This window comes from Thermobia domestica, chromosome 17 (assembly GCF_964235325.1).
Source record: "Thermobia domestica chromosome 17, izTheDome1.hap1.1, whole genome shotgun sequence".
Taxonomy (NCBI): Eukaryota; Metazoa; Arthropoda; class Insecta; order Zygentoma; family Lepismatidae; genus Thermobia; species Thermobia domestica.
Genome location: NC_137470.1, coordinates 78,789,973 through 78,816,221, shown reverse-complemented (window position 1 = coordinate 78,816,221; position 26,249 = coordinate 78,789,973). Strand labels below are relative to the sequence as shown.

General features: G+C 36.3%; 1 protein-coding gene across 1 annotated transcript in view; it reads left to right on the top strand.

Annotated features, from left to right (window-relative positions):
• The window catches only part of LOC145674556 (sialin-like), a 162,976-nt gene that overhangs the window by 15,626 nt on the left and 121,101 nt on the right, over positions 1–26,249 (top strand). The window contains exons 2-3 of the mRNA XM_081744730.1: positions 12,151–12,387; positions 13,662–13,749. Coding sequence (XP_081600856.1) covers positions 12,151–12,387; positions 13,662–13,749 — 325 coding nt within the window. The remainder of the gene's footprint in view (positions 1–12,150; positions 12,388–13,661; positions 13,750–26,249) is intronic.

Here is a 26,249-nt window from a genome sequence, read left to right as displayed (position 1 = left end):
TTACATCTTCAGGTCGATTGTTTATTGACCTCACCAGCTGTGACGTACCAAACGTCAAAACGACTGTTTTTTGTTATCCTTCCCCGATCCTGAGAGTTGCTCAAATCAAATATCAAGTAACAGTTGTAAGACTAATCTAGTGAAGTGCAACTGCTGCTGTAGATTTTACACTGGGGCCTCTCTCCACCTGGCCACTATCCGAATGGGTGGTCTTTACCTACAAACCTACCTTTTCTAAGCACTTCGTGTTGTTTCTGTTTGTTTGTATCATCATGACCTCAGCTTCTTCTGGTCTACCACCTATTTCTGCTGACGCTTCCATTTCGGTTGCTTCGTCAGATACGCGGAAGGACCGCTCAAAACGCTCCAACGATACTGGGCCACCCATTCACGACGATCAACATGCTCATCTATCTCATGCACCAAAGGCCAAACGTCATCATACCCTCAGCGAATCTTCACACTCATCCTCAGGATCTCGTATGAACGATGACACTCTGGAACGCACCACGAAGCCTCAAATTCATTCTTTCCTTCTGACTAACTATGACTCCAAATAACAAGATCTGAAAATTCTGTATCTTCGCCTCGTTAAGTATGTAGCCCGCACTAAAATCACACAACTCATCAACACTCAGAAAGGCATCATAATCAAGACAACAGATCCCGATTTCGCCAAACATCTCCTTAATACCTATTCATTTGAAATCTTCGGCAAACAAGCTAAGATCATCAATCAGGCACCTCGTCTATCCAAACAACCGCCTCCACCACGCCGCCAGCCTGTACTTTCTGTCGTCATACGAGGTGTCGATCCGTCTTACTCAGATAACGAAATCACCGAAGAACTTCGCCTTGACGGCCTTTCCATCATCAAATACATCCGCATTAAGAATGCTTCCGGAAACACCTACATGGTTCGGGTCTTAACCCAATCCAAAGAAACTATTGACTCCTTGCTTTCTAATGGAGCATTCATCTACCGCAAGAAACACTGCGTTGAAGCATCAAAGTCGCCTTCGCCGCTACCCATACGCTGTGAAAAATTTCAAGCCTACAACGCGCATGCGACTAGTTCTTGTCCAAATCAGTTAAAATGCGGATTCTGTTCAGGTCCTCATAACACCCGTCAATGCACTAACCTTCAAAAACCTCCACATTGTTCTACTTGTAATGCGACAGATCATCCTACTTACAGTTATAAATGCAAAGCAAGACCAACCGCCGATCCGTTCAAACCTGAATTAACTGTTCCATTACGACCACACGCTACCCAAACTCTCCCACCACCTACAGATGCTTGTCAGCCTATCACTATTACGCAGTTCTTGTCATTTATCACTGTTACCTTGCAGAACATCCATCCACTTCTCCGCCATCATATATTGCACCAAGTTCAACAGGCTGCTAAGGATATTCTTCACATTAATTTCACCGCCACATACTCACGACAAACTGTTTACTTTCACTCGGACACACTCCAGACGGAAGTCTAACTTTCTCTGTCTTCCTTTTCTCTCCCCACGTCATGGCACTTCATTTCCTGTTTCTCAACATTCGATCACTCATGCAACATAAAATCTTATTCCAACAGCTTCTGATGGAGGAAAATATTCATTGTTTTTTGCTAAATGAAACCCATCTTACGCCTCGCTTAAACCCTCACAGCTCACGTTATACTCTTCTTCGCCATGATAATACCGCACCCGCTCGTCGAGCATGTGGAGGTGTTGCCATAGGCTTTTCACCATCAATTCCATATCGACAGCATTCTACTTATCTGACTCCTCCTCTTCCCGAACATCTCATCACTACGTTCTATTTTAAAACCCTTAACATCACCGTTGCTACAATTTATGTTCGACCTGGTCACCCCCTACTATATTCTTTCTTTCAATATATCTCTGATAATTTTCATACTTATGTCATTTTAGCTTATATTAATTTTCACAGTCGTACTGCCCGTCAACAGGAATATTTTCGAACTTACCTCACTACCCATACTACAGGTTTCTTTCACGATCTACCACAACCCATACGCCCTGAAAGTGGCACAACACCCGATATCGTCATAACGTCCTCCAATCTACTCACCCGGTATACTCTTACAGTGTTAGATCCCCTAGGCAGTGTCCATGTCCCTATTCTTCTCACTCTGACACCTACTCCGCAATGCACTCCTACTCTAGCATCATTCGTTCGCACTGTACCTCGCTTTGACAAAGCTAACTGGTCAGCCTATCGCACTTCTCTACAAACACAGTTAGATTGTATCGCCCCTCCTACAACAGAAGACGAAATGTATCACTCTCTTGATTCTATAACTGGCGCCATTCGTACTGCTTCTGCACAGTATATTACTCAGAGCACTCTTCATTCCTTTCGTCCACCTCTTCCCCCACAGTATCTTCATCTCATTCATCGTTCTCGCCAACATGTTCGAGATTTCACTCGTACTGGCAACCTCGAAGCACTCCGCCTCCATCGCCAATATCAACGGATAGTGCATAACTACCTTGTAGCCTATAAACGCCGTCAGTGGATTAAATCATGTAACCAACTTAGTACCACATCTCATCCTTCCAAATTCTGGAAGCGATTTCACCGACTAACAGGCAAAAGCTATCCACTTCTTGATCACGATCAGCCACTCCCAGATGATCTTAGCAAAGTTAACGCTTTCGCCTCTTATCTCCAAGACATCTTTAGTCCTCTCCCTTCTAATCCTACCTTGCGTCGTCACCCTACAGACATGTTACAGCTTTCTTCTCCTGCACTCCAACCCCATTCCACTCACACTCTCCCTCCAGATTCTGCCCTTACATCACCTATTACCGTTGAAGATATTCACCATAGTCTCCGTGGCAAACGAAACTCTGCACCCGGTTCCGACAGCATATCATATCGCCATATTACAGAAGCACCTTATGTCCTCTTTTACCTTCTGGCTACTATCTACACGTTTATACTGCGTACTGGATTCCTACCGACCCCTTGGAAAACCTCTACCACGTTAATGTTCTTGAAACCTAACAAACCACCTCATGCAGTCTCTTCCTATCGCCCAATACAGCTTACACTCGTTTTCAGTAAACTACTTGAACGTATCCTCGTCTCCCGTCTTCACCTTCATCTTTCTGTACGTAATCTCATCCCACTTCACCAGCAGGCTTCCGTCCTCAATTCAGTATTAATGACCAACATCTTCGCCTAACCACTCACATTACAAATCAGTTTAACTCCAATCAACCGTCCTATTTAGTTCTATTTGATTTAGAAAAAGCCTTTGACAAAGTTTGGCATCTTGGTCTTCTCTATAAACTGTGTTTCTTTGATCTTCCTCTCTGCTATATCCGTTTTAGTTTTCACTTTCTTACTGATCGCCTTAGCTATGTTTCCATCAACAACCACTTATCGCATCCCATTTTTCTTCACAAACAATGTTCAAAATTTTCACAACTCCTAATGCACTTCATGTTCTGTTTCAAATTTATCTTTGTGTTACGTTTATTTAGTATATGTACTATCAAATGCAAATTACACTTTTCCGAACATGTGGCAAATTTTATGTGGTAATCTAAGGGGGAGGGGAAAATTCCCAGGCAACTTTAAACACTTTACCGTAATCTCGTTCCCTTTGTGTTTTCTAAAGAAGGGTGAATTTGCTAATGACATCAAATTTTCATGTGTAATTATAGAAATTAAATGTATATACAAATAAGAAATAATCAGTTATTGAACCTACCACTAAAGAATATGTATCGAAATGGAATCAACCCCGAGAGTTGTCTCTCTTGGTAAATAGTGCTTTCAAACTAGAAGGTAAACAGCTTTGAATAAATATTCATGAGAATTGATGTTATGCATATTTGTAACTAAAATTTAACGTGGTGTTTTAGTGATTACACAACTTTCAATTATGAGCATACTCTATGGAGACGCTCTCACAGAGGGTATCCAGGCTCCTTTATACGTTATGTAAACTCCGCATCAAAAAAATTACGACAGTAACGCCGTGCAGTTATGCCACCCAATATACATCTTTTTATCCCATAATCGTGTTAGGTAAAGAGAACCCCTCTCTCTCCTCCTTTTTTCTCTCCTATACTAAAATTAGCTAGCAAGATGAGCCCAATTCTTATTACAAACTACACACGTATTAGTTTCGATAAAATTAAATAAAACCGACACGAAACACGATTCATAGGTTGACGAAGGAAGAAACTGAAACACACACAATGAAAAATTGAAACCAATGGATGTCTATTACACAGAGATTCAGAAATGAGGCAGAGAGAGAGAAGAGGAGAGAAGAAGGAAAAGAAAAGGAAGAACAGATAAAACTGTGGAATTCAAACATAGTAAGAAACGAACCTAACATTATAAAGTTCCGTTTCCAGAAATCCAACACTAATATATAACGTTTGTTTTCACGTATTTTTTCACAACTATTCGAATATATAGAGGATGCTTTAAACATTCATTATGTCACTTTCATAATGGATAGCATACTCAATTTCAAGTAGAACTGTAGATCTCCAAGACACATCTGGGATAATGTCAAAACTTCAACACACATGCTCTCTTCCCGCCTGGTTGATTGCAAATTCGGCAGTGTTCATTGGACGTACTGTTCCAAAATACATTTTAATAAGCCCAGTACATAGCGTTGGTCATATCCTCCATTTCAGACTGCTAATGCAAACTGAACAAAAAACAAAAAAGGAAAAATAAAAAAAGAAACGGAACGAAAAGAAAAGAAATAGAAAGAAAGAGAAAATAAAGAAACATTTTTATTTTAGTGTTAAATTTCTATCAGAAATACTCTATACTAAAAGTCCAAACTGTATCGTAATGAAAAGTTACAAACTTTGGAAAGGAAAAGTTAATTTTCCGCATAGTTTTAGCATGTTTCAAATCTCAACGTGGAAAAAAAAAAACAGTGAATTATAGGATGGGAACGTGTCGAACTAGTATAAATAAAATTTTGTTTTCAAATAACCAAAGAGTTAACATTTTCTAGTCTTTTCCGAAGATTTATCTGTTCCGAACATCCAGCATTGATTTAATCTCTTTCGGATATAACGTAATTTGCACAGACAGAATGAACACGCTAAGAGATCAGACTGATATTCGTGTCAGTCGGATGATGTTGGTTAGGTTATAGACCACCACTGGGTCGAGGACCAAAATCCGTAGTGACCCGGTAATTCGACTGAGACTCGGCAACCCAGAGGATAAAAAAGAGATTTTAGTTATTTCCTTCCGTCTAAACAGTATTTCTGCCGGAGTTGACCAGGACTGGATATGTTATCCCCAGAGCACGAAAAACACGACGCCGAAGTTAATAGTTAATTACATACTCCAGAACATATACATCGGACTCTTGCTCCGTTTTAACATTGGAACATGAAGTGCGTGTGAGAGAGAGAGGGAGAGAGGGGAAGAAGTGAAACATGCAAAGACAGTATAGGGAAACGTCAAGACAGAGAAAGAGGAGGACGAATATAAATATGAAACATACTTATCATTACAGTTTGTGATATAGAACGCACACACTGTTTATTTGAATTATCGCCAGTGATGCCTTGTAAGTTCTCCATCAGAAGATAAATCTCTGCAGCCATTATTTTATGCGAAAAAATCATACTGTCTGACGGGGAATCGAACCTAGATTTTCCGTTTGGAAATCTTACACGTTACCACTATCACCGATTGCTTTAGCCAAACTTTGTTTGACAAATAGTGTAGTGTTTCTTTCTGAGAAGAATAACACGAAAAGTGTATACTGCAGGTCAATGTCGTCTTTGGAATGTCCTGGTAATTCCCTTGCCCTTTCCCAACTAACCTTCGTGTATCGTTTCTATCATGATACATGTGTTTGCTTCAACATTTTTTCTATTGCTTGTTCAGTACGATAAGTCGATTCTTCACAATCATTTTGTAAAAAGCTTAACTTTGGCGTGAACAGGATTTGAACCTACGCTGTAGAGCTATATTAATCATAAGGCTAATATGTTAGCCCTACATTATCATGCCATCTGAAATTGCAAGCCAAATATTACTTACTTTCGCCCTGATCTTTGGAACGAACCGGCTTCTTCCTGTAACGTAATTTGGACGAAAGTGCACAACGAAATTGAATTTTTCGACGGCCTAAAGAAAAATTCGTGTCCACTGATAAATGAAAAACATACAATCGAGGAAAAAATAAAGAAATAAAACATATTTTGCAGTAATTTCGCCATACAAGTTCAAAAGTACTCATATAATAATAATAATAATAATAATAATAATAATAATAATAATAATAATAATAATAATAATAATAATAATAATAATAATAATAACCTATATTATTATTGAAAGTAACTATGTTTGTGACTCGTAATCTCTTGAACCACCCGACAGAAATCGATCAAATTGTCAACATTGATAAGATTGGGGCCTGGGAAGATTTTTTGTCACTTCATTTTAACGGTAAAACTTAGGGCTAGGAGGAGGAAAGGAGGGTTGATATATAAAAATGCATAAGGTTCGGGCCTGCGAAGATTTTTTGTCACTTCAATTTAACGATAAGACTTAAGGCTAGGAGGAGGGAAGGAGGGTTGATATGTAAAGATTCTAAACTCATATGAAATTAAAGGAACACATGTTTCAGCGTTTTCCAAAATTCCACTCCTGAGAGAGAAAACTGGGGTCGATTCTGTAAGATCTAAATTTCCCTTTCGTTTTTCGTGAAGTATCCAATGTGAGGGTTCGTTTAAGTTGAAAATGTGATATTCGAAACATTAACCCATATAAAAATAAGTGGAAACGTATGTCAGTGTTTTCGAAAATCCCACTTCTGAGGGGAGAAACCGGGGTCGAAATTAGAACATCTAAAATTCCAATACTTTATTGAGAAAGTGCTCTTTGTAAGGATTTGCTTAAATTCAAGATGTGAAAATCGATGTATAAACACTTTAAATAGAAATAATTACACAGGTTTGAGTGTTTGGAAGAATTTCACATCCGAAAATGGTATGGAACCGATTTCTATATTATTAAGATTTCCCACATAAATTCTTAATTAAAAATACAGAAAACACGCATTTGTTTCCAAAACTTCTACTTGTTAGCATAGAACGGGGCAAAATGAAAGGTGGTATGCAAGAATGAAAGTGATTCATTGAAAATTCAGGTCATGTTAATAGATTCCGATACGTGATAATTGAATAGAAATCTACTTTTATTACGAAAGCAATTAATAAGAAAGATTTTTTAATGTATGTGTTGAATGAGTTAAAGAAGGAAAGGGCCAAACGTTTTACCCAGAATAGAGTATCACATAAATCAATTGAGTTACGTAAATAAAACTCGACATAAAACTCCTTTGTAAAGGTTAGCCGGACTAGTGTCCCAGCGTTTTTTAAATCCCTTTTTTTAAGAGGAAATATACATATTGTGTTATTCTTTTTTTCATTTTCTATTATTGAAAGCAATGTTGTTTTTTTATTTATCATAGAACGGAGAAATGGCTCAGAACATTAAAATAATTTTGGGACATTGGGTGCATATTATTTAACTCAAGCTAGATTGTAATCACTATTTTAATTAAATTGTATATACACACAGCAATATGGGGTTCAAAATTAATGGCAAACAGAGTATATCATGAGCCCCTCAAGTTTAAGAAGATGAAATATATATATAAACTCTTCATTAGAAATAAGTGGACACGTGAAACAGCATTTTCCGAAATTCTGATTTTAAGGAAGTGGAAGTTGCAATTCCTATATTTTCCTGCTACACTGATACAGGTTTTGTTGTTTCTGATCGCATTCCGGTAAATGGCTTACCCGTTTGAAATTTGACTGGGAATATAACTCCTGTCTCAAAGATTTTCTCATGTCACATTGATTAAGGGACGTATCCCAATGGAGTAGGAGAGTGTAAAATATAAGCCAAAAAAGAGTATCTTATGAGCTTTTATAATTACACTTTCATTGAAATGTATATCTAAATGGGGAAGGGAGTTCAAATGTTTTTCATAAACCTACTCCCATCGTGGAAAAAAAACTGATATTTTAGCTAGTTTCCTCATAAAGCTTTTCTCACACAAGTACTTGTTAGATTTGTTATTTAGCCTTCGTGTTATAAGACAAAATACCAAAGTAATATGTGAACATGTAATAATTCAAAATGTTCAACTAAAATATATCCGAATCGCTTAAAAGTTTTTTCTTTTCCATTATAACTTTTTTATAGAACAATGAGATTTCATTTAACTACATTTTCTATTTATACGTTTCATATAATACATTTTCAGATAAATAAAATATATTTAAAGCATATATGTTTATATAGCAAATATAACTGCAGCTTTCACCAATAGAATGTAGTCATAAACAACAAAAAGTTGTTCCCATCTTTTGCATACACACTTTGCGATTTAGCGCGTTTTCTTATTCGTCAGTTAACAACTATATCTATTGCTTCGCTTGTTACAAGTTCGAGAAACAAAACCTAGAAAGAACTCAAGTTTTTGGTTTTTGACATAGATGATTCTTTTGCCATGAAGCAGGAGTTTCTTGATGTAGATTACATCATTATGAACTTCTTCCTACTATACCATCAACTATTAATACCTTGTTCCCTTACCATACATTTTCTTAAAAAGAAGAAGAAAACTTTCGCAGGACATTGGAATTATTCGAATCTCCTATCATGGGATTTATCATGTTTGTATTTTCCACGCAGCTTACCACTCGTTATTTAACACTGAGCGTTTTTACTTCCCTTGCTAGTTCATGCAGGAAGACGGGAGTGAACTGTTTACTTCGTATTTTCTAAAGATAGTTTAATCCCTGTATATGCAAATCCATGTTATGTTATTGTTATTACAATTCTGCACTATAGTGTCTAAATTAATTTCGTAGCAGGAATAATGTTAAAGAATTTATGAAAGAATTCTTAAGCGTTAAATTCGGTGGGTACCAGGGATGGAAATTGCATTTTGGATTGTTACATGTTATACCAGAAAACATAAAAATATATTCAAACCTTCTTGCTTTTACCTTGGTGACTTCAATGTGATTTTCATAAATTCCTCCTTAGTTTTGGCTTCAAGAAAGGTAAGTGGACAGAGGTATGATTTGGGTTCATTTGATTTGTCCGTCAAACAATTAGCAAATCATGTAAAGCAGTCGATTAATTATTCTAGTCTGTTTGTAGTTACGATATTTTCCCTACTTCCATAAGTTATTTAATCGTTCTAGATTAAAAATATAAATAGTGTATTACATTTGCAACTTAAAATTACCGTAACTTCTGTATTGTAGCTATTTACAACGAGATTACATGAGCATACTGCAATATTATTCTTCAATTTGCACTCCTGACTGTGTCAAGAAAGCAGGAAAAAAGAGCCAGACCTAAAGGAAATTCGTAAGCATGTAGGGTGATTTTCCAGACATAGTTAGGAAGGCAGTCGCACTTTTTGTTAGCAGAACTTTACAATGGGATAATGCTCAAACTGTGGCAGACTTAAAATCAGATCTTTAAGTTTTACTTCCCACGTTTATGTCCGCTAGGTTAAAGGAGATGGAGATGATGAGAAATGGCGGAAATGGTGGAATGAAGAAAGCGAGAGGAAACGGGAGAGCTCCGAGGAAACCAAACACACGGTGTTTGTCCACCATAAAGCTAACTTGTCTCGATCTGGGAACGAACCAAGGACCCTATGCACCAGAGGTAAATCCTCTGCCACTGTGCTACCGCAAGCCCAGTGTGTGGCACACTTAATAGCAGGTTTTAATAGTCTTTAACAGTGTACAAAAGACGGACGAGTGTATCTGAACACACACTTTACCGTTCACTGTCAGACAGGTGCCTTGCAGTGGACGTTCCACATGTATAACAAATTTAACGTGACATCATCGTTGATTATGACCATGATAAGCGCACGTCCATCGTCACTGGACCGCTGAGCAATGACACAACGTTGTACGATCTGATGAACTAAATACTACGTTCATGACATCGCCATCCATGGTCAGAATCCATCGTCACCCTGGGGATCAGCTGCACGAGTTTTCACAGCAGAATTACGACTGGCTTGTGGTAGCTTCACTCTGCTTTTGGTAATCTTGATATTATCATCCCTGAGCTTCGTAGTGCGTGTGAAAGTCACAATGACGGCTTCAAGCTTTCGGTATGTCACTCCTGATCGTATATACTCATTCATGTGGACCATATTTCAGCTAGGAAAATCATCTTTCATCAGGATAAAACTCCTTGTCACAAGGTTAACGTTATGTTGCAGTGGTTTGAAGAGTACAGTGGTAAATTTGAATTGCTACAATATCTCCCAAAGTCATCTAATTTTAAAAGAATTGAACACCTTCGAAATACCATATGAACCCGTCATATCCGAGCTTATGCACTTTCTGCATAATTTCCAAGAATTAAGTAAGTTGTGTGTAAAGATGCAGTGCACCATGCCTACAGGCATCTACCGAGGTATCGTTGCTTGCATGCCAAACCGCAATGCTGGTATCCTGTGAGCGAAAGGAGGACAAAACAGATATTAAGCAGACGTTTACAATATTTTTTTCAGGTCAATGTATTGACCACTGAAAGGGCGCTGGTAGATGCTTACAGCACTGCAGGCGTAGTGGTTAGGTTAAATGTACCCGGCGGTAGTTTTAGTTGCAGGAACCAGAATCAGAAAGTTAAATTCACCTTTCGATATAATAGCAATTTATTATAAGAAGAACTAAAGAATAACGAACAAATAAATATTCAATCAATAACATATAATGCAAAATAATATCGAAAGGGATTAGCGAAATTCCTAATGTACGCAATATTACCGTCTTGACGTTGCTCGTGGTGATTACATTACAAACCATAGAAACTAATTTTAATTTAGAAGAGGTTATTCCGAAATGATATAATTTATCAAGTATATAATTTCCTTCTACACTGTAATTAATAGACAATAACAATTTGACCCTATGTTGAAACAACACGAAGTTCAATAGGGTAAACTAACTAAGGAAACAAAAAAATATAAAATAAATATTACTACAAAAGAATAATGAAAATTTCTACATACGGTCAAATCCTCATTCTTTATTAATTACTCACAAACCCATTGAATACTTGAACTTCGTCCACAATTTGTAAATCACCGCAACATTTGCACATAAGAATTTGACATGTTAACACTACGGATGTTACCTTTTGCACTGCACAGATTACTAGGCAACGTTATTTAACGTTAACATCCTTAGATGGCAGTACAAAATAGAGCTGTCTTTCATTGCTCAAGTAAACCTGGCATATATAACCAAATGTGAAGTTCAATGTCTCTTTCAACTTATGCGTACTTTTCTTTTTTCTTTTTCTTTTTCTTTTTTTCTTTTCTTTTCTTTTTTTTTTTTTTTTTTTTTTTTTTTGAACATCACTGTTTGACCACTTACAGTTCTAGAATAGAGAAAAGCAAGATAAATCCGATTCATGGGACCCTGAGCCGAATTCAAGAAACCACCTTTCACTATACAGTATACTATCATTTTCACATTATGACCATCAAGCCCTTCTCGCTGGTCTAGTGACAAGCACTAGTGTTTCCGGTGCATGAGGTCTCGAGCTCAATATCCAGTGTGAATGGCGTAAATAATTAAAACGCACTACGTTGATTCGGACTTCACCTTGAACTGTACGTTCACGTTTCATACAGCCTCAGTACTGAAACACATGATGAACTCTAATACAAGAAGTCAATTATGGTGAACAATGTTGAAACCAGATTGATGGATTTGTACCTCTTCTAGTTTGAATAGAGAGTTAAGACAGGAGAAATAACCTATTTTTGGAGAATTGAATTGATATCAGAAACCACCTTCCTCTATTTCTCAATGTGTTTACTGGCATCTCTTGACTTACGAAAAATTATATCTGCGCTTACAGATTTTGCGCTTTTTATAGATTTTATCTTATAATTGATCTTGTGCTTCCCATGCGTATATTTAGGCACATAGTATAGCTTGAAAGTCTTCAAAAGAAGTAAGTAGTAAAGAATTCTCTGATCTTAAAGTATTATATATATAAGTAGCTAAACGTAAATTTAGTGTAACTGCAACAATATCTTTGTTTAGACAGGTAGAAAATCATTTCGAATGGAACGAAGTTGTACAGGGTATGATCCTCAGTAGTTACTACTGGGGTAGCGTAGTGGCAAATTTTCCGGCAGGAAGAATGGCTGATATCTGGGGAACGAAGAAGATTCTATTCACTTTGGCACTAGGCAATGCAGTTCTTTCTCTGATTACCCCAGTCGCAGCACACAATCACTGGGGTCTTTTGGTGACTATCCGAGGACTACAAGGAGCTTTACAGGTGAGGTAATATGTTACATGTACTTTTACTACCTTAGTGCATGGCAGGAGTTACTTTAGGGCTGAAGTTTAGTCTTAGATATGATTATTATTAATGTTCATAACAGCTCTGGCCGTAAACCCAGCCGCGTGAAAGATAGACTAGACAACTGCCGTCGTTGACCCTAAGGTGTCACTAGCTGCTTTACCAAACATTTATTAGCCAACTTAATTGGTAACTCATCTCCTATCGTACAGAAGGAGAAAGAAAACAGTGATTGCGAGGGCCAAAAGGAAGCTGCTGGATAAAGGATGGGAAATTGTTGGTAGGCCGACTTAAGTTCACCTTCTCATCAACTCGATATCTCAGGAATGAAGATACTTAGAGATTCTTACAGCGATCGCCAGGTCTTGTAAAATTCGATACGCTACCCACGTTGTCGTCAAAACGCAAATTTTGATATATACCTGTTGGTTATTCCAAAGACGATTTGTTCGCATCGACAATTCTTTCTACTTTCCATTTCCAGATCAAAAAATGATACAGTGTCTTCAATGATGTTATTTTCGATACATTTGTTATTGTTAGTAACTCGATTGTTAAAAGAGATTCACTCATTGTTGTTCTAAATATATTTTCCGTTTATTTTTTAAATGCACTGTAGAATAACCATTTTTCCATTATCGAAACATGATGTAAGACCTCATTTTGGTAGCCCAAAGAAAACAGCAGAAGGAAACACTAAAACAAACAGGCATGACGTCAGATAATGGAAAAGGGAAGTTTGGTCAGCGTACGTGTACTCATGGATGCACGTATGGTATGACTGCAACACCATCGACGACCCATTGTTCTTGTTCTTGTTTGTATGTCGTTACTGTTAATTTTCAATATCAGATCTCGTGTCTGATCTTTCTCCTTTCCGTGCTGTTTATCGAGAAGAGGAGGAGCAAACTGTGACCTCACAGAGCATTGAGTTAGAAATGATTGTTGTTAGAGTATAGTGTGTGAGTTAAGATTCCCGTGCTGCTAGATGTATGACGTACGTACCGTTGTGCTTTTCTGCTGAACCATGCGACCTCCTCGAGAAGAGAATTGAACGAGACAGAACACAAAGTAAAATCAGAGTACTCAAGAACCGCAAAGCAGTTTGTAGCATACATAACTGTCATCCGTAAGCGTAAAAATTGAACGATTATGGTTATGTTTAGTAAATATTAGGATGATCAAAAACAGTGCCAAAATAATAAACAAAAGTAGATTTTATATATTGATTTGAATAATCTTTATTTCAGGGAATGTACTTTCCTTCACTTCACCCACTGGCTGCAAAATGGATTCCAACCAATGAAAGGTCAATTTTCTTTACTCTTACTGTCCTTGGTAAGTATTAATTAATATTAGTATATTTCTTAGAAAATGGGATGATTTATACCTTTAAATCACAAGGAAATTAAATTACAATGATATATCAATGTGTCATATCAGTTTCTCAAACAAAATTCGTGTTCTTACTAGGGATGATTCACTTCCGGGACCAAGTACTTGGGGAGAACCTACACATCGTCTAAACACTCTTGCCATGAGAAGTACGAAACCGTTTTAAGATCACGGGCAAACACGCAACCTGACTTTATAAGAGGCCAGTTTGTTTGGTCTGATCCTATGTACTGAATATTCGACAAAAGTAAACATGAATGTTACGATGCATCACGCGTAAACGCCTGAGTTCATCATGTTCCGTTTTGGTTCGTTGCTAGAACGTGACTCTGGCAAGAGTTTGATCATATCACTTTGCACCCATTCGTACCCATTTTGTTAACGTTGACAACGAATTGTATATACAATGTGATAGATGGTTTCTATACCACTGGATGTATATCCATGACACGTGGCATACACATCATTGGTCACTACAGAAAATATAAAAAGTATCCTGCAAAGTTTTAAGAATTTCCATACATGATTTGTCTTGCAGCACAGAAAACTTGATGACACTGCGAAGCTCATTTTTCTTGAATTCCCTTAGATCCTCCGTGATATCTTCTTACAAAACCTATAACAAAAGAAACAACAATGACAAAACGATCATGTACGGAATGAGAAGTTCACAATATATGACCTTTCTAATGACTGAAATGGTATGTTTCAATTTTTATTTCTTCTTGGTGATTTCATTAATTTTCCAGCCCCTCTAGTATTTTTACATCTATCTTTTAGTTCACAAGTGATAAAGCTAAGTGTCTGTATTACTTTTGATTTTAAAAGTGTAAAACACAGAAAGAAAAAAAAACAGTTTTCCCCATCACCGAAACTATTTTATTTTACAAAAAAATAATTCAAATTTTTAATTTATTTTTTTTACTTTTTCAGCCTTTCCAATTTTTCGGTAGCTTTCAATATCGCGTCGCCATTCCCGTCCTCTAAGAAATGTTTGTAATCATCATGATTCATCATTATCACCTGCATTACTGTTACTGGTGGTGGTTGAACCGATACTGCTCCTACTTTTTCTTCTTCTTCTACCAGTGGTACAGGTGCTACTTCTTTTTGCAGTTCTTTTTGCAATTCTTCTTTTTCTTCTAACGGTGGTACCGGTGTTACTACTTTTACAACTGGTAATTAGCGTTTTCTCTTGTTCTTTTTCTGTAACTCTTCCTCTTTTCTACCTCTCTTTCCTTCTACTACTTCTAATAATTTATTCATACTCATAAATCATGCCTCTGAATTACAAAACGATCTTGAAGATGGTGGTTCCATGTTTTCTGAAAATAAAAAATAACTTTTATTAGTACAAAATATTTTATGCAAGATAGTAAAATATTCTTTTTAAAAAATATAATTACTTCGTAATGTTTTAGTTTAAAGTATTTATTTTAAACATTAGGTGTGTATGAAGCTAATAACACAGTTCCCCTTGTTTCATTTCTACAGGATAACAATAGTTTCATATCGTTGAAATTACCCCACCATCACCTCCTAAGAGGAATATACTTTAAGTATCACCCAAGTGCAATATTTTCCGTTATTAAAAAATCCAAACTTTTTAAGCATATCGTTCGAATAGCGATCCTAGAGTATTGAAGTTTCTATTTCAACAATCTTTTGCATGTGTTCTTTCCCGTGGTTTTCCTTCAGCTTCTTCATGGTTAGCATATCTGCCTTTAGCGTGGAAAACCTATGTTCGATTCCCCCGGCCGGATCCCACGAAATTTTATTTGCATTCGTATTTCAGTTTCTCTTGGAATACTCCTATTTCCCTCCTTGCAACTTATTCCTTTACATCAATTTTTCCAATGACTATATAACCTTTACTACATGGTCAAAAATGGCATACTCAACGTTTACTTCCACTTTGTCAGTACAAATAGTCTAAATATGGTAATCTCGAATCTATCATTAATTAATAAAACTATAATTATTGCCAGCTATCGGCAAAATGCTAAAACTAAGCATTAGTTCACTCTTAGTCGGGTGTAACTCAGATTTCTCTGCCACAGTAATTAAGTAACTAATACTAACAAAAGCAATATATATATATATATATATATATATATATATATATATATATATATATATATATATATATATATATATAGTAAGTTGTTTCCCTATCCAAACGAGTGAAACTGTCCCTCCTCAAAAAGGTAAAACTATCACTGCATCAATGTGCTATGTAAATGGCTTACACTACGTTGTACTATTATACGAATTACGAGGTATTTAAAATCAATTATTCTATATTACACGAATTTATCGTAGCTAAATGATCGTTTATTTAAAAAAAAAGAAAACTAAGTTGTGTCTCAGGGGAACCACGGGTGTCAACAGAACTGAAAATAAACACTAGGAAGAAAAGCGCGGGGTCAGAAAACGTGTGCGGGTGTATGTGCTCCCGATGTTGTGCCAAAGCACTATTGCAAAAAGCCAGGAGTCGGAAATCGTGTGCGTGTGTAAGTCCCCCGGTGACGGACGGCCACGGAAGCCGCAAAGCGCGAGTACAGGTTGAGGTGCCCGAAAATAAAGGCGGTGTGGATGCCCCTGGTACCAAAAGGCGAAGGGGCAGTTCGCGGAAACTGGGAATAAATGCGAAGGCGAAAGTTTACGGGGACCCTCCCAACAAAAATTTCTAACAGTTCTAAAACTAGTGTTCCTCTTAACGACTTTCCATTTTTAACAAAGAGCTTTTAGTACGATCGCACAAAGTGTTCGAGTAAATTAAGAGAGATTAAATTCCTTTTAACATTGAATATTATTATAGATAATATGATGAATTAAGTATTCTGAGCTCTCTACGGTTCACGTTTCATAAAGCGCCGCTGCTAAATGGGACTTTAAACTCAAAAAAGCTTGTACCGACTAATTTTATTAGGAGACTTTTTTTTTGGGATGGATTCATTTTACCGGCTATTGCGTAAAGAAAACTTAAATGACAGAATATAATTTATTCATTCACATCGTAAAATTTGAAGCTATTAATATTAGCAACAGATAAAAAAACAAGACAAAATAAATATTAATAAAGAACAATATATCATTTACATTTACAATATATCATTTACATTCTTAGTTAATGATGCAACTAATGAAAAATCAATGGTAGACTGGGCAACTCAAATCCATGTTTCCACACTGTTTTCAATCAAAACAAATATTTTTTTTACATTTAATATATATATTGCGAAAAGCGAACACCATGTCCACTTTATTACATCTGTTTTCCCTCACATTCTCATTTCCAGCAATTGTTCAAGCATCATGTTATTACAATCTCGGATTAGATCCTATCTCTGGCCCAGGGGGTTTTCCTAGTCAACATAATCGTATCCGTGGGTTTTCCTCTAGTACTTTTTATTATAATTCAGTTACTTTAAAAAAAATAAATCAAAGTTCATAAACTATTACCAAACAGGATTTATTCCTAACTAGTGACGGTCCTAAGTTCAAATTGTCCGGTAAAAAAGAAAAGCCCAATATTAAAGTGTATATTATGTCTTGCTGATCCATGGTATAAAACGGAACGTTAAACTTAAATAAAGAACAATTTTTGCAGAAAAAAAATTGGTAAAGTGATCATCTCTCTATTGGTTGTGCCCATTGTTCGACCCCAACCTAATGTGCTGTCTCTTGAGCTTATAAAGTACACGATCTACACTGAATTTTTAATGAAGCATTAATGGACAAAATCAAGTATGCAGATGATATAGCTAAAATCCTAGAATGGAAACGCACCTTTTGGGGGTCACATCTATAGTTTTAAAACAACGAATATTTAAATGTTGTTATATGATCAAATAAAAATAACAATGTTAATATTTTTGGAGTCACAACCAAAATTTAAAACCAATGATCTGATTTTTAAAAAAAGTTTTCGAAACTGAATACGCTGTATAAAGTTCAACAAGAATTAATCAGCATCAAACAAACAATAATAATGGTATCCTGTAATGATGTTGATACAGTGTGTTTTTATTTTAAAAGAAAATTAACATGTGCTAATATGATCGAAAAAATAAACTAAGTTTTACACACAATTACATTTAACACTGACTTTCCCTGAAGCGATCCAATTAAAAAAAATCCCATGTAAATGAAAAATGAGAAATCATAGATACAACACGTAACATAAAGTTTTTTTTTTTTTGAGACAAGACAAGACTGGTAGTAATATAAAAGTTTCTCGAGATGAAACAAGTAACATTAAACTTTTCGAGGCGAAACATGTAGTATAAAAATTTTACACTCTGTATGCTTAGTTCCCTAACTTAACAGGTCTTAACTGTCTCGACTGTCACTTTTCCGTCTCAGTGGTCCGCTCATTTACGAGATTTTGTTCGGTTCTCATTCCGTTAAATCTTTCAAAAGCTCATGGGCTTAGTGGAAGGATATTTGTGTCTATATTGTTTTCAAAACTAGAAATAAATCGACGTTTGGAGAAGCACGTGGTACGCTGTTGCCATATCTTTCACATCCTGGTGAGTCATCAGCTGGAAGTGTCTTGTGCGTCTTAACGAAAAGGACAATTTCTAAATATTGGTTTGTTTGAATGGATGAAAAGATGTGTTTGTCGTCTCAGTTTTGCACGTTTTGTGTTTGTGATTTTTAAAATCACTTCTACGCACAAAGAAACGAAAGACTAAAATAGCTTCTTTCCTTCTGAAAACACGTGTTTACTAGCGGCAACATTGGAATGTTATGTGCGGTTGCCAAGGAAACCCTCCACCCACTGTTGCTAAAATGACGTTTACGATTCGACCCTCACTGACTGACCGCAATAACTAAGTGACGTAGATCCCATTCTTCAAAACAAATCTGCATCAGTTTTTGAGCTGTTAATTTGTTTCTAGTTTTGAATGCACTTTAGTATGTGGGAGCCCCTGCTTCGATCAAGAGTTACAAAAGTTTGCTTGGTTCTCATTCCATTAAAACTTTCAAAGCACAGTGGGCTCACTCGTAGGTATCATGGTTCAATCAATTTAGCGTTCTCACGATTTAAAAAAAACACTGCATCCATGCGTTTCCTTCCACAACCTCATTCCACTAATTCTTTCAAAAGCAAAGTGGGCTTAGTGACACCTATGGTGTGTGTGGGAGCCACTGGGAGCTTATGTGGTTCATTCTTAAATTAAATAAATAAGTGTAAAACTAAAGAAGCAAGCTCGTGTCTCATATATCCACTATACTGAAAAAAATATTTTAAAAAATGTGTGATCCGGCAAAAGTTACAAATAGCTATTGTGCTCAAGTATATATCAAGTACATGTTAAAAAATATTAAGTTCAACGAAAAAGTTAATCTATATACACTTACGTCGGCTTCCAATAGTTTTTCCAATTGAAACAAACATGGAAAATTATCACTCGTTTTCAATATGCAGATGTACAGAAAAAACAGTTGAAACTATGAAATAGGAACTTATAATATGATTTTAATATTTATTGAAATACAGGGAAGGGAAGGGAAGGAGGTTTCCATTTTCACAAATATCTAAAAAAGGAGAAGGAAGAAAGCATTTTACAACTGTACACTTTAAAATTCTATTTTTAAGTGAACATGTAGCATGCCTGCCGCAATTAACATAAATCTCTCTGATATGTGCAAACATTCATGTCAGTGTAAAGCACCTAAGATAACACGAAACATGACATTCTGGAAAATTCCAAATCTACCGAAATCTTGTACTCCCAAAAAGAGAGAGGAGGCAGTGAGTTGTAAATAGCAAAATGTTCAATCATGCATGAGAATAAGGAGAAAACCAAATGTCATTTTAAATGTCGTTTCATCTGATATGCGTAAAGAATTTGAGGACAAGGAAAAAATAATCTCATTCATTCATTCGTGCATGTCAACGAGATGACAATGAGGAAGAACGATTAAGATAAATTCATCTGAATGAACAAGACCCAGACAAATAGAAGGAGCGCGGGAGGTAACATTCCCCCGAGTGCTAGACAGGTAAAAGCCAAGAATTGTTCATAAGTTGACAAAAGAAAGAAGAAAGTGTCCATGGTCAGAGGGCTTTCGTAACACGCTGTTCACAAGGAGAGAAAGGGGGAAAGGAACTATCTGCACGCTCAGAGGGAGTCACGAGGTAGCCTGCTACGTAATATAATGTTCATTTTCTGGGATACATGCTTTCACTTCCATCCAGCAACCTTGCAAAAAGCGCGGGGAAAGTTCAATTATTCTCTTGAACTTTGAAAACACGGAGGTATCAGCGAAGTGCAGAGGTATCACTTTGACCTAACCTCACGCTCACAAACTTATTTCGACCTCACGCTCACTCAACCTCACGCTCACCTCACCAGTCTGATCTCACGCTCACATATACATTCTGACCTCACGCTTACTCAACCCCACGTTCACATCACCAGTTTGACCTCACGCTCACTCAACCTCACGCTTACGTCATCATTCTAACCTCACACTCACTCAAACTCACTCTCACCTCACTAGTATGACCTCACACTCACTCAACCTCACGCTCACTTCGTGAGGTTGAGGTCGAGTGAGCGTGAGTTCCGAACTCGTGAGCGCCGATTTCGTGAGTTTGGGCACAGCTCTTCTCCCTAGTCTATTGGCTAGCACGCGCACCTTTGGTACATAGGGTCGTGGGTAGGACTTGCGATATTTCGATGTATCGATCGATGGTTTGAAATGTCGGGAGTTTTCGATGTCGATATTTCGATAGTCATCAGTATTTGGATAGTTTCCGATGTTTTCTTGTTTTCAATATCAAGGTATACGATACCACTTTCTCAACATAACGAAAACTATTCACATGACACGACCTACACTTTCAATGCTTCAACGTTCTATGTTACACGGGATTAGTACACAATACAAACAAATATGACAAACACACGTCGATTTATCAGGATCACCCAAGTTGGATTTACAATATTGTAATATTAGTTAGTACGCCTATACCAGTTTGGCTTCACACGCGAACTACTAAAGGCAAGTGAATTATTGAATTCCGTCTCCTGGGATCGATAGCTAAAATAATTATTTCGAAATGTTCCTTAATGAAGATGATTTACCCATGGGTAGAGGTGGAAATTAGCCATTTTCCGTTTAGCATTGATTACTGTAGAGCAAAGACAGTAACATATTGCGAGACATGGTTTCTTGCAATTGATCCAGGTTTCCAAGAAGACCTTTCATCTCCATCTTTAAGAAAATAGTAAAATCGGAAGTTATATAAATTTACTTCAACTTCCAGTCTCAGTATTGATCTACATAGATCAAAAACTATATATAAAAAGAGATAATGAGTGCTTTTTTTAAAGAATCGATTTAGTTTTCTAAGAAAAGTTCTCACATTCACTCTTAACGTTTTATTTAAACTGAAAATGGCAGAAATCAACTAGGTCCGGTTCTAACGTTGATAACTATACAGTAAAAACTGTAATAGAGAAAAGCAGTTTTTTTTGCAAGTAATTAAACATCCCAAAGTATACCTTTATTTACCATCCTTATCTTTCCACCGAAATCGGAAATGACCGATTTCCACTTAAACAACCAAAATTAATAAAATCGAAATCTTAAGAAGAAATGCTCCAAATCTCTTGCATATTTTAGAAGGTATAAAAAAAGATATATAAACTCTAATATCCTGTTTTCCCAGAGGATATCAGTTTCTGCCTGTGTCTAGGGGTATAAAATTTAATCCAATGTAATTACGTCGGGAACATATAATGTTAATAAAAGCAGCCTTAAATTATTTCCTCTCTATGCTTTATTTATGAAAGAAAATCTTTCGGCTTAACTTTGAATCAAACTAATTCGCAAAAGAGTTATCGAGTCCACAGTTTGGCTCTCGGAAACTATTCCAAACTATAGCCCGTATTCGAGATGCAGCTCCTACTCTCATATATCTTTAAGAACATTAAATTAAACCTTAATTTAATTAAATCTTGTCTAAATCTTTAGGCCTGTGGAATCACTTTTTTTTGCATTCACTTACACGTCTTCCAGTGAGCCCTTAATTCTCAAAGGTTCCTTCGGCACTCGTTCAGAAACCTGGCCTAACGCCTACTCGTAGTAAAACCTGTCAGATGCAGTACTACTAAATAAGGATTCTAATCTTATCAATTTACAAGGATTGGGTACGGTTAAAGGTAAGGCAATATTTCATCAAGTAGGAAATAAATATGTCCCTCACTACGGAACTGGCTAACTTGTCGGATGTTTAACAAAACGATATAGGCCCATAATCTCTATTGCTCAAGAGTAAGACCTATAAACTCTATCCAACAGGCTGATCACGACACCTGCCTTCATAAGGGGAATCGAACCCAAAACATCCGTAAATACCAAATCAGAATGCTGCTGGCCCTCAAGTAGAAACCAGATATAACTGAGCGCTTACAAAGCCTCAGAGAAACTTTAAGAAAAAATCAAATTTCCAAAATAGGTGTAGGATTAAAACCACATATAATAACATAATAACTTCTAACTAAATCCTGGGGGCGCGGTGGCTCAGTGGTAGAGCGTTCACCTCTGGTGCTTGGGGTCCCGGGTTCGATCCCAGCCCCCGCCAAGTGAACTTTGTGGTGGACAAACACCGTGCTCGTGGGTTTTCTCGGGGTTCTCCCGTTTCCTCCCACTTTCTTCATTCCACCATTTCACTCATCTCTCATCATCACCGTCTCCTTTAGCCTAACCGGCATAAGCGTGGGACGTAAAACTCAAAGATTTCATTTTCTAACTAAATCCTTATAATTCAGGAAAGAAAGAAGATCCTAACCAGGGACTACCCTACCAAACCTATCTTACCCAGGAATACAGCCTCTCATTTGAAAAGGTGAGAAACTTCCTGTCTCAGAATCATTCAACTGAGTCTCGAAAAGTGCTAAACTTCTAAGGAACCTAACATACTCTATAATGCTATCACTAAGGCAAAATGTCAGCTTAAAGCTGTGAACAAAAATTGATTTTCGAGGCGTCGAGCGTAAAGTCTAGCCAAAAAGGAAGTTGAGGAGGACAGCTCCTCCTCGTATTTATAGGGAACTATCCAAAGGGACGCTTTGACCTTCCTTACAAACAATCCATTGATACTCCGAGAGAAAACGGTCTCCCCCTCTCCAAAACTGGCTGGCACAATCCAGAAATAAACTAGTTTCTAAAATTATCAAGAGGGAAAGAAAGATTTTTCTCAATAATTTTTCAGAATTTCTAACAAAAAATACATGGAATATACAAACATATATAAAATAATAATATTGATAATAATTTTTACATGCTAATCATAATATATGAATTAAATACTACCCAGACATGGGATTCCCATATTATCATAATTAAACGTATAATCATAATACTAATAATATATATGTATACCTACGATATTAAGTTTTTTAACATATACAAACAAGAGGCATAAAGTGTCTCTTGCATATGCACACCCAACAAAAAAAAAAAAAAAAAAAAAAAAAAAAACTTGACGCATCTGGCATAAAATTATTTCTCAGAATCTTCGGAAGTTCAGAGTCTCGTTCAGTCCATGTTCTGAGAATCGAGAAACTTTAAATTTCGTTCACTTAAACACACACTGTAACACTAAAATATTAAATGTTGAAAATTAAACTGTGTAATCTTTATCACACAAGTCTTCAGTCACGTTCAGTTCACTTCTCTTAATTCACAACATAATCACTGAGCATAAAATAAAAAAATGAAAAGAAAAAATATATCGGGCATTTAAACCTGTAATTCACAGCTTACAGTCTTGTTCAGTCACTTGTTTTCTCACCACCTCGTACTACTTTCATTCGCAAAGAACAGACACTTGTGTTTTACAATTAAAGTCCCTTATTTCCTTACACCTTTATTTCCTACTTTACCTGTATCTCGGAAATTTATGTCCTTCCTGTGGGGTTTTCGGGAATTCTTCATACAGACTTTGGTCTTCTGGATTGAGATCCAGGACCTCGCTTTCTCCTTCTTCCAGGTCTGTCTTGCTTGTAGAAGAACGGTTGATATCCGCATTCTGTGCTTCACTAATTTCTTCCAGTAACTGATTTATTAGCTGAAGTATTATTAATGTCGTTGGTCTTTGTCTCCGCCTTTTCCTCGCGTAAATCAACCAGAGTCATATTGGAAAATTGAAACTTACTTTTCTTTTGAGAATTAAAATGTACATTGTTCATACGGCGTTTTTCTCTTCGCTTATTGTTGCGTCTTAAGTCTACATGACACAGAAGTTGTAAACATTCTGGCTGTTCCGGATTGGGTCTAGCAGCATAGACTCATCTTGTAGACTTTCCACTCTAAAAATTCATATTGAGACTTTACGTGCAGTCAATCCGAAGCTACTTCTTTGGGGGTTAGAACTAAAGTAAAGCTAAGAAAAGGGAAAAAAAGAAACTGACTTCTGAGACCTCACTATGGTCAGAGAAACAGTTAGACCACTGTGTCAGTAGGGTACCTACTTTTCAGCCCACCTTTTGATTTTTCCTCCTTCTGGGAGAGCTCATGAATGAATTCTTCTTTGAGCTCCGGAATGTGGCGGCAGAAATTCGGAGGTACTCCGAAGGGTTTGAACATATCAGCATTAGGCTTCACTTCCTTGCCCGTGCATATGATCTTGATTATATATGTATTTGTACCAAATTTCACAGAAGTAAATCCCCACGCTGAGCGGGTTTGCATATCCAGGCTCCTAACTATGAAAATATTTACGATCACTCCAACCCCAATCATTTCACAGATTCAACCTGTTGTATAAAAGTTATTAGGACATAAAATTGAATGTAATTTATACGAAAAACCCTTTTATGCATTGCAAGATCTGTAACGTCCAAATATTCACCACAAACTTATAGTTGTATCGACATAAACAAAACAAAAGAGTGTGGAGCAGGAAACCACTTTACAACACAAAAGTCAAAAGAGGTCACTGAAGACATACGAACTGGTCGAGCGGTTTGGGTGACTAGTCTGTCAATCAGAAGTTTATGTGTTCAAACCCTGTAGAAAATATTCGTTTTGTTTTTTTCTTAAAAGTGTGTTCCCATTTTCATCAGAGGACTGAGAACATTTCTTTGAATAAATCTTTGGAAACTACTTTTCTCTCAAATTCGATTAGAAGCGAACATTATATGAATTGCTAATCTAAAATCCACAGCTGAGAACAAAATATTAAGTATGTTCAATATGTCATTATTATCATTTGATTTGTAATTAAAAAGTAATTATAAGCATTGACGATTTCAGAAGATTCTCCCCGGTAATGGTCAAGATATGAATGAGAAAAAACTGATAAAACATTATTAGTCTACTTTGAGCATGATCGAAAATAACTTATAGCCACGAAGGGGAAATTTATGTCGACAGGGTCTCAAATTCTCCGACGGGTCATGACCTGAAATTATCATTGTTTGAAAGGTTTCCTTAACAAATAGAATATTACGGTGTATATTTATTTCTCCTTCTACGTTTTGAAATGGAAAAATCATAATTTTAAATAGAATTATAATACGATAAGCTAAAAGATTTATACAACTAATGAAGTAAATATCCTTGTGTAAGTTATCGATTTCTATTCGGATTAAAACTCGAATATTCGTTTGCATCACATTTTAAAGTAAATCCTCTCTATATATAGTTCCTACTGGAAAGCATGTTTAACTCCAATTACTTAATCAATATTTTTAATAATATATTTTTATTGTAATACTCTTACTATTCAATGTTGTATGCACTTAATTTCCCAAAGCAAAACCTCACAAATGTATAATTGACTAGTAAATATTATCAAATAAATTATCATTTAGTTTACGTAAACATTGCATCGCCTGATTTGAAACTTCGTATTTTAAATAATAATAATAATAATAATAATAATAATAATAATAATAATAATAATAATAATAATAATAATAATAATAATAATAGTAGTAGTAAAATCATAGCCATATCTTTATCAGAATTTCAGGCTTAGTCAATAAATGAATTCAACATAGTCTCTATTCGAAGCTCTATTTAATCGAATCAGATAGAAATACGAAGAGGAACTTCGAGAACAGATAAAAGAAAAATGTTACTTTGGTGGGTTTGGATGTAACTTTTAAGAGTTAGTTTTTTTTTTTTTTTTTTTTTTTTTGCAAATTACAGACAAATGCCTTGGACACTTTTTTCTTTTCTTTAAGTTAACTGATTCACCGAACGTATCTGACATATGAGTAACTTGTCTCTATATTCTACTCGGTTATACACGTTTTACAATCTTTTCCATTAACCTTGAACGACAAGAACACGAACACAAAAACATCCACATAGGTATGACAGTTAAAATTCCTAACTTCCCCCACGGGGAATCGAACCCGGGACCACATACACCTGAGGCACACGTGCTAGCCACTAGACCAGCGGGAAGA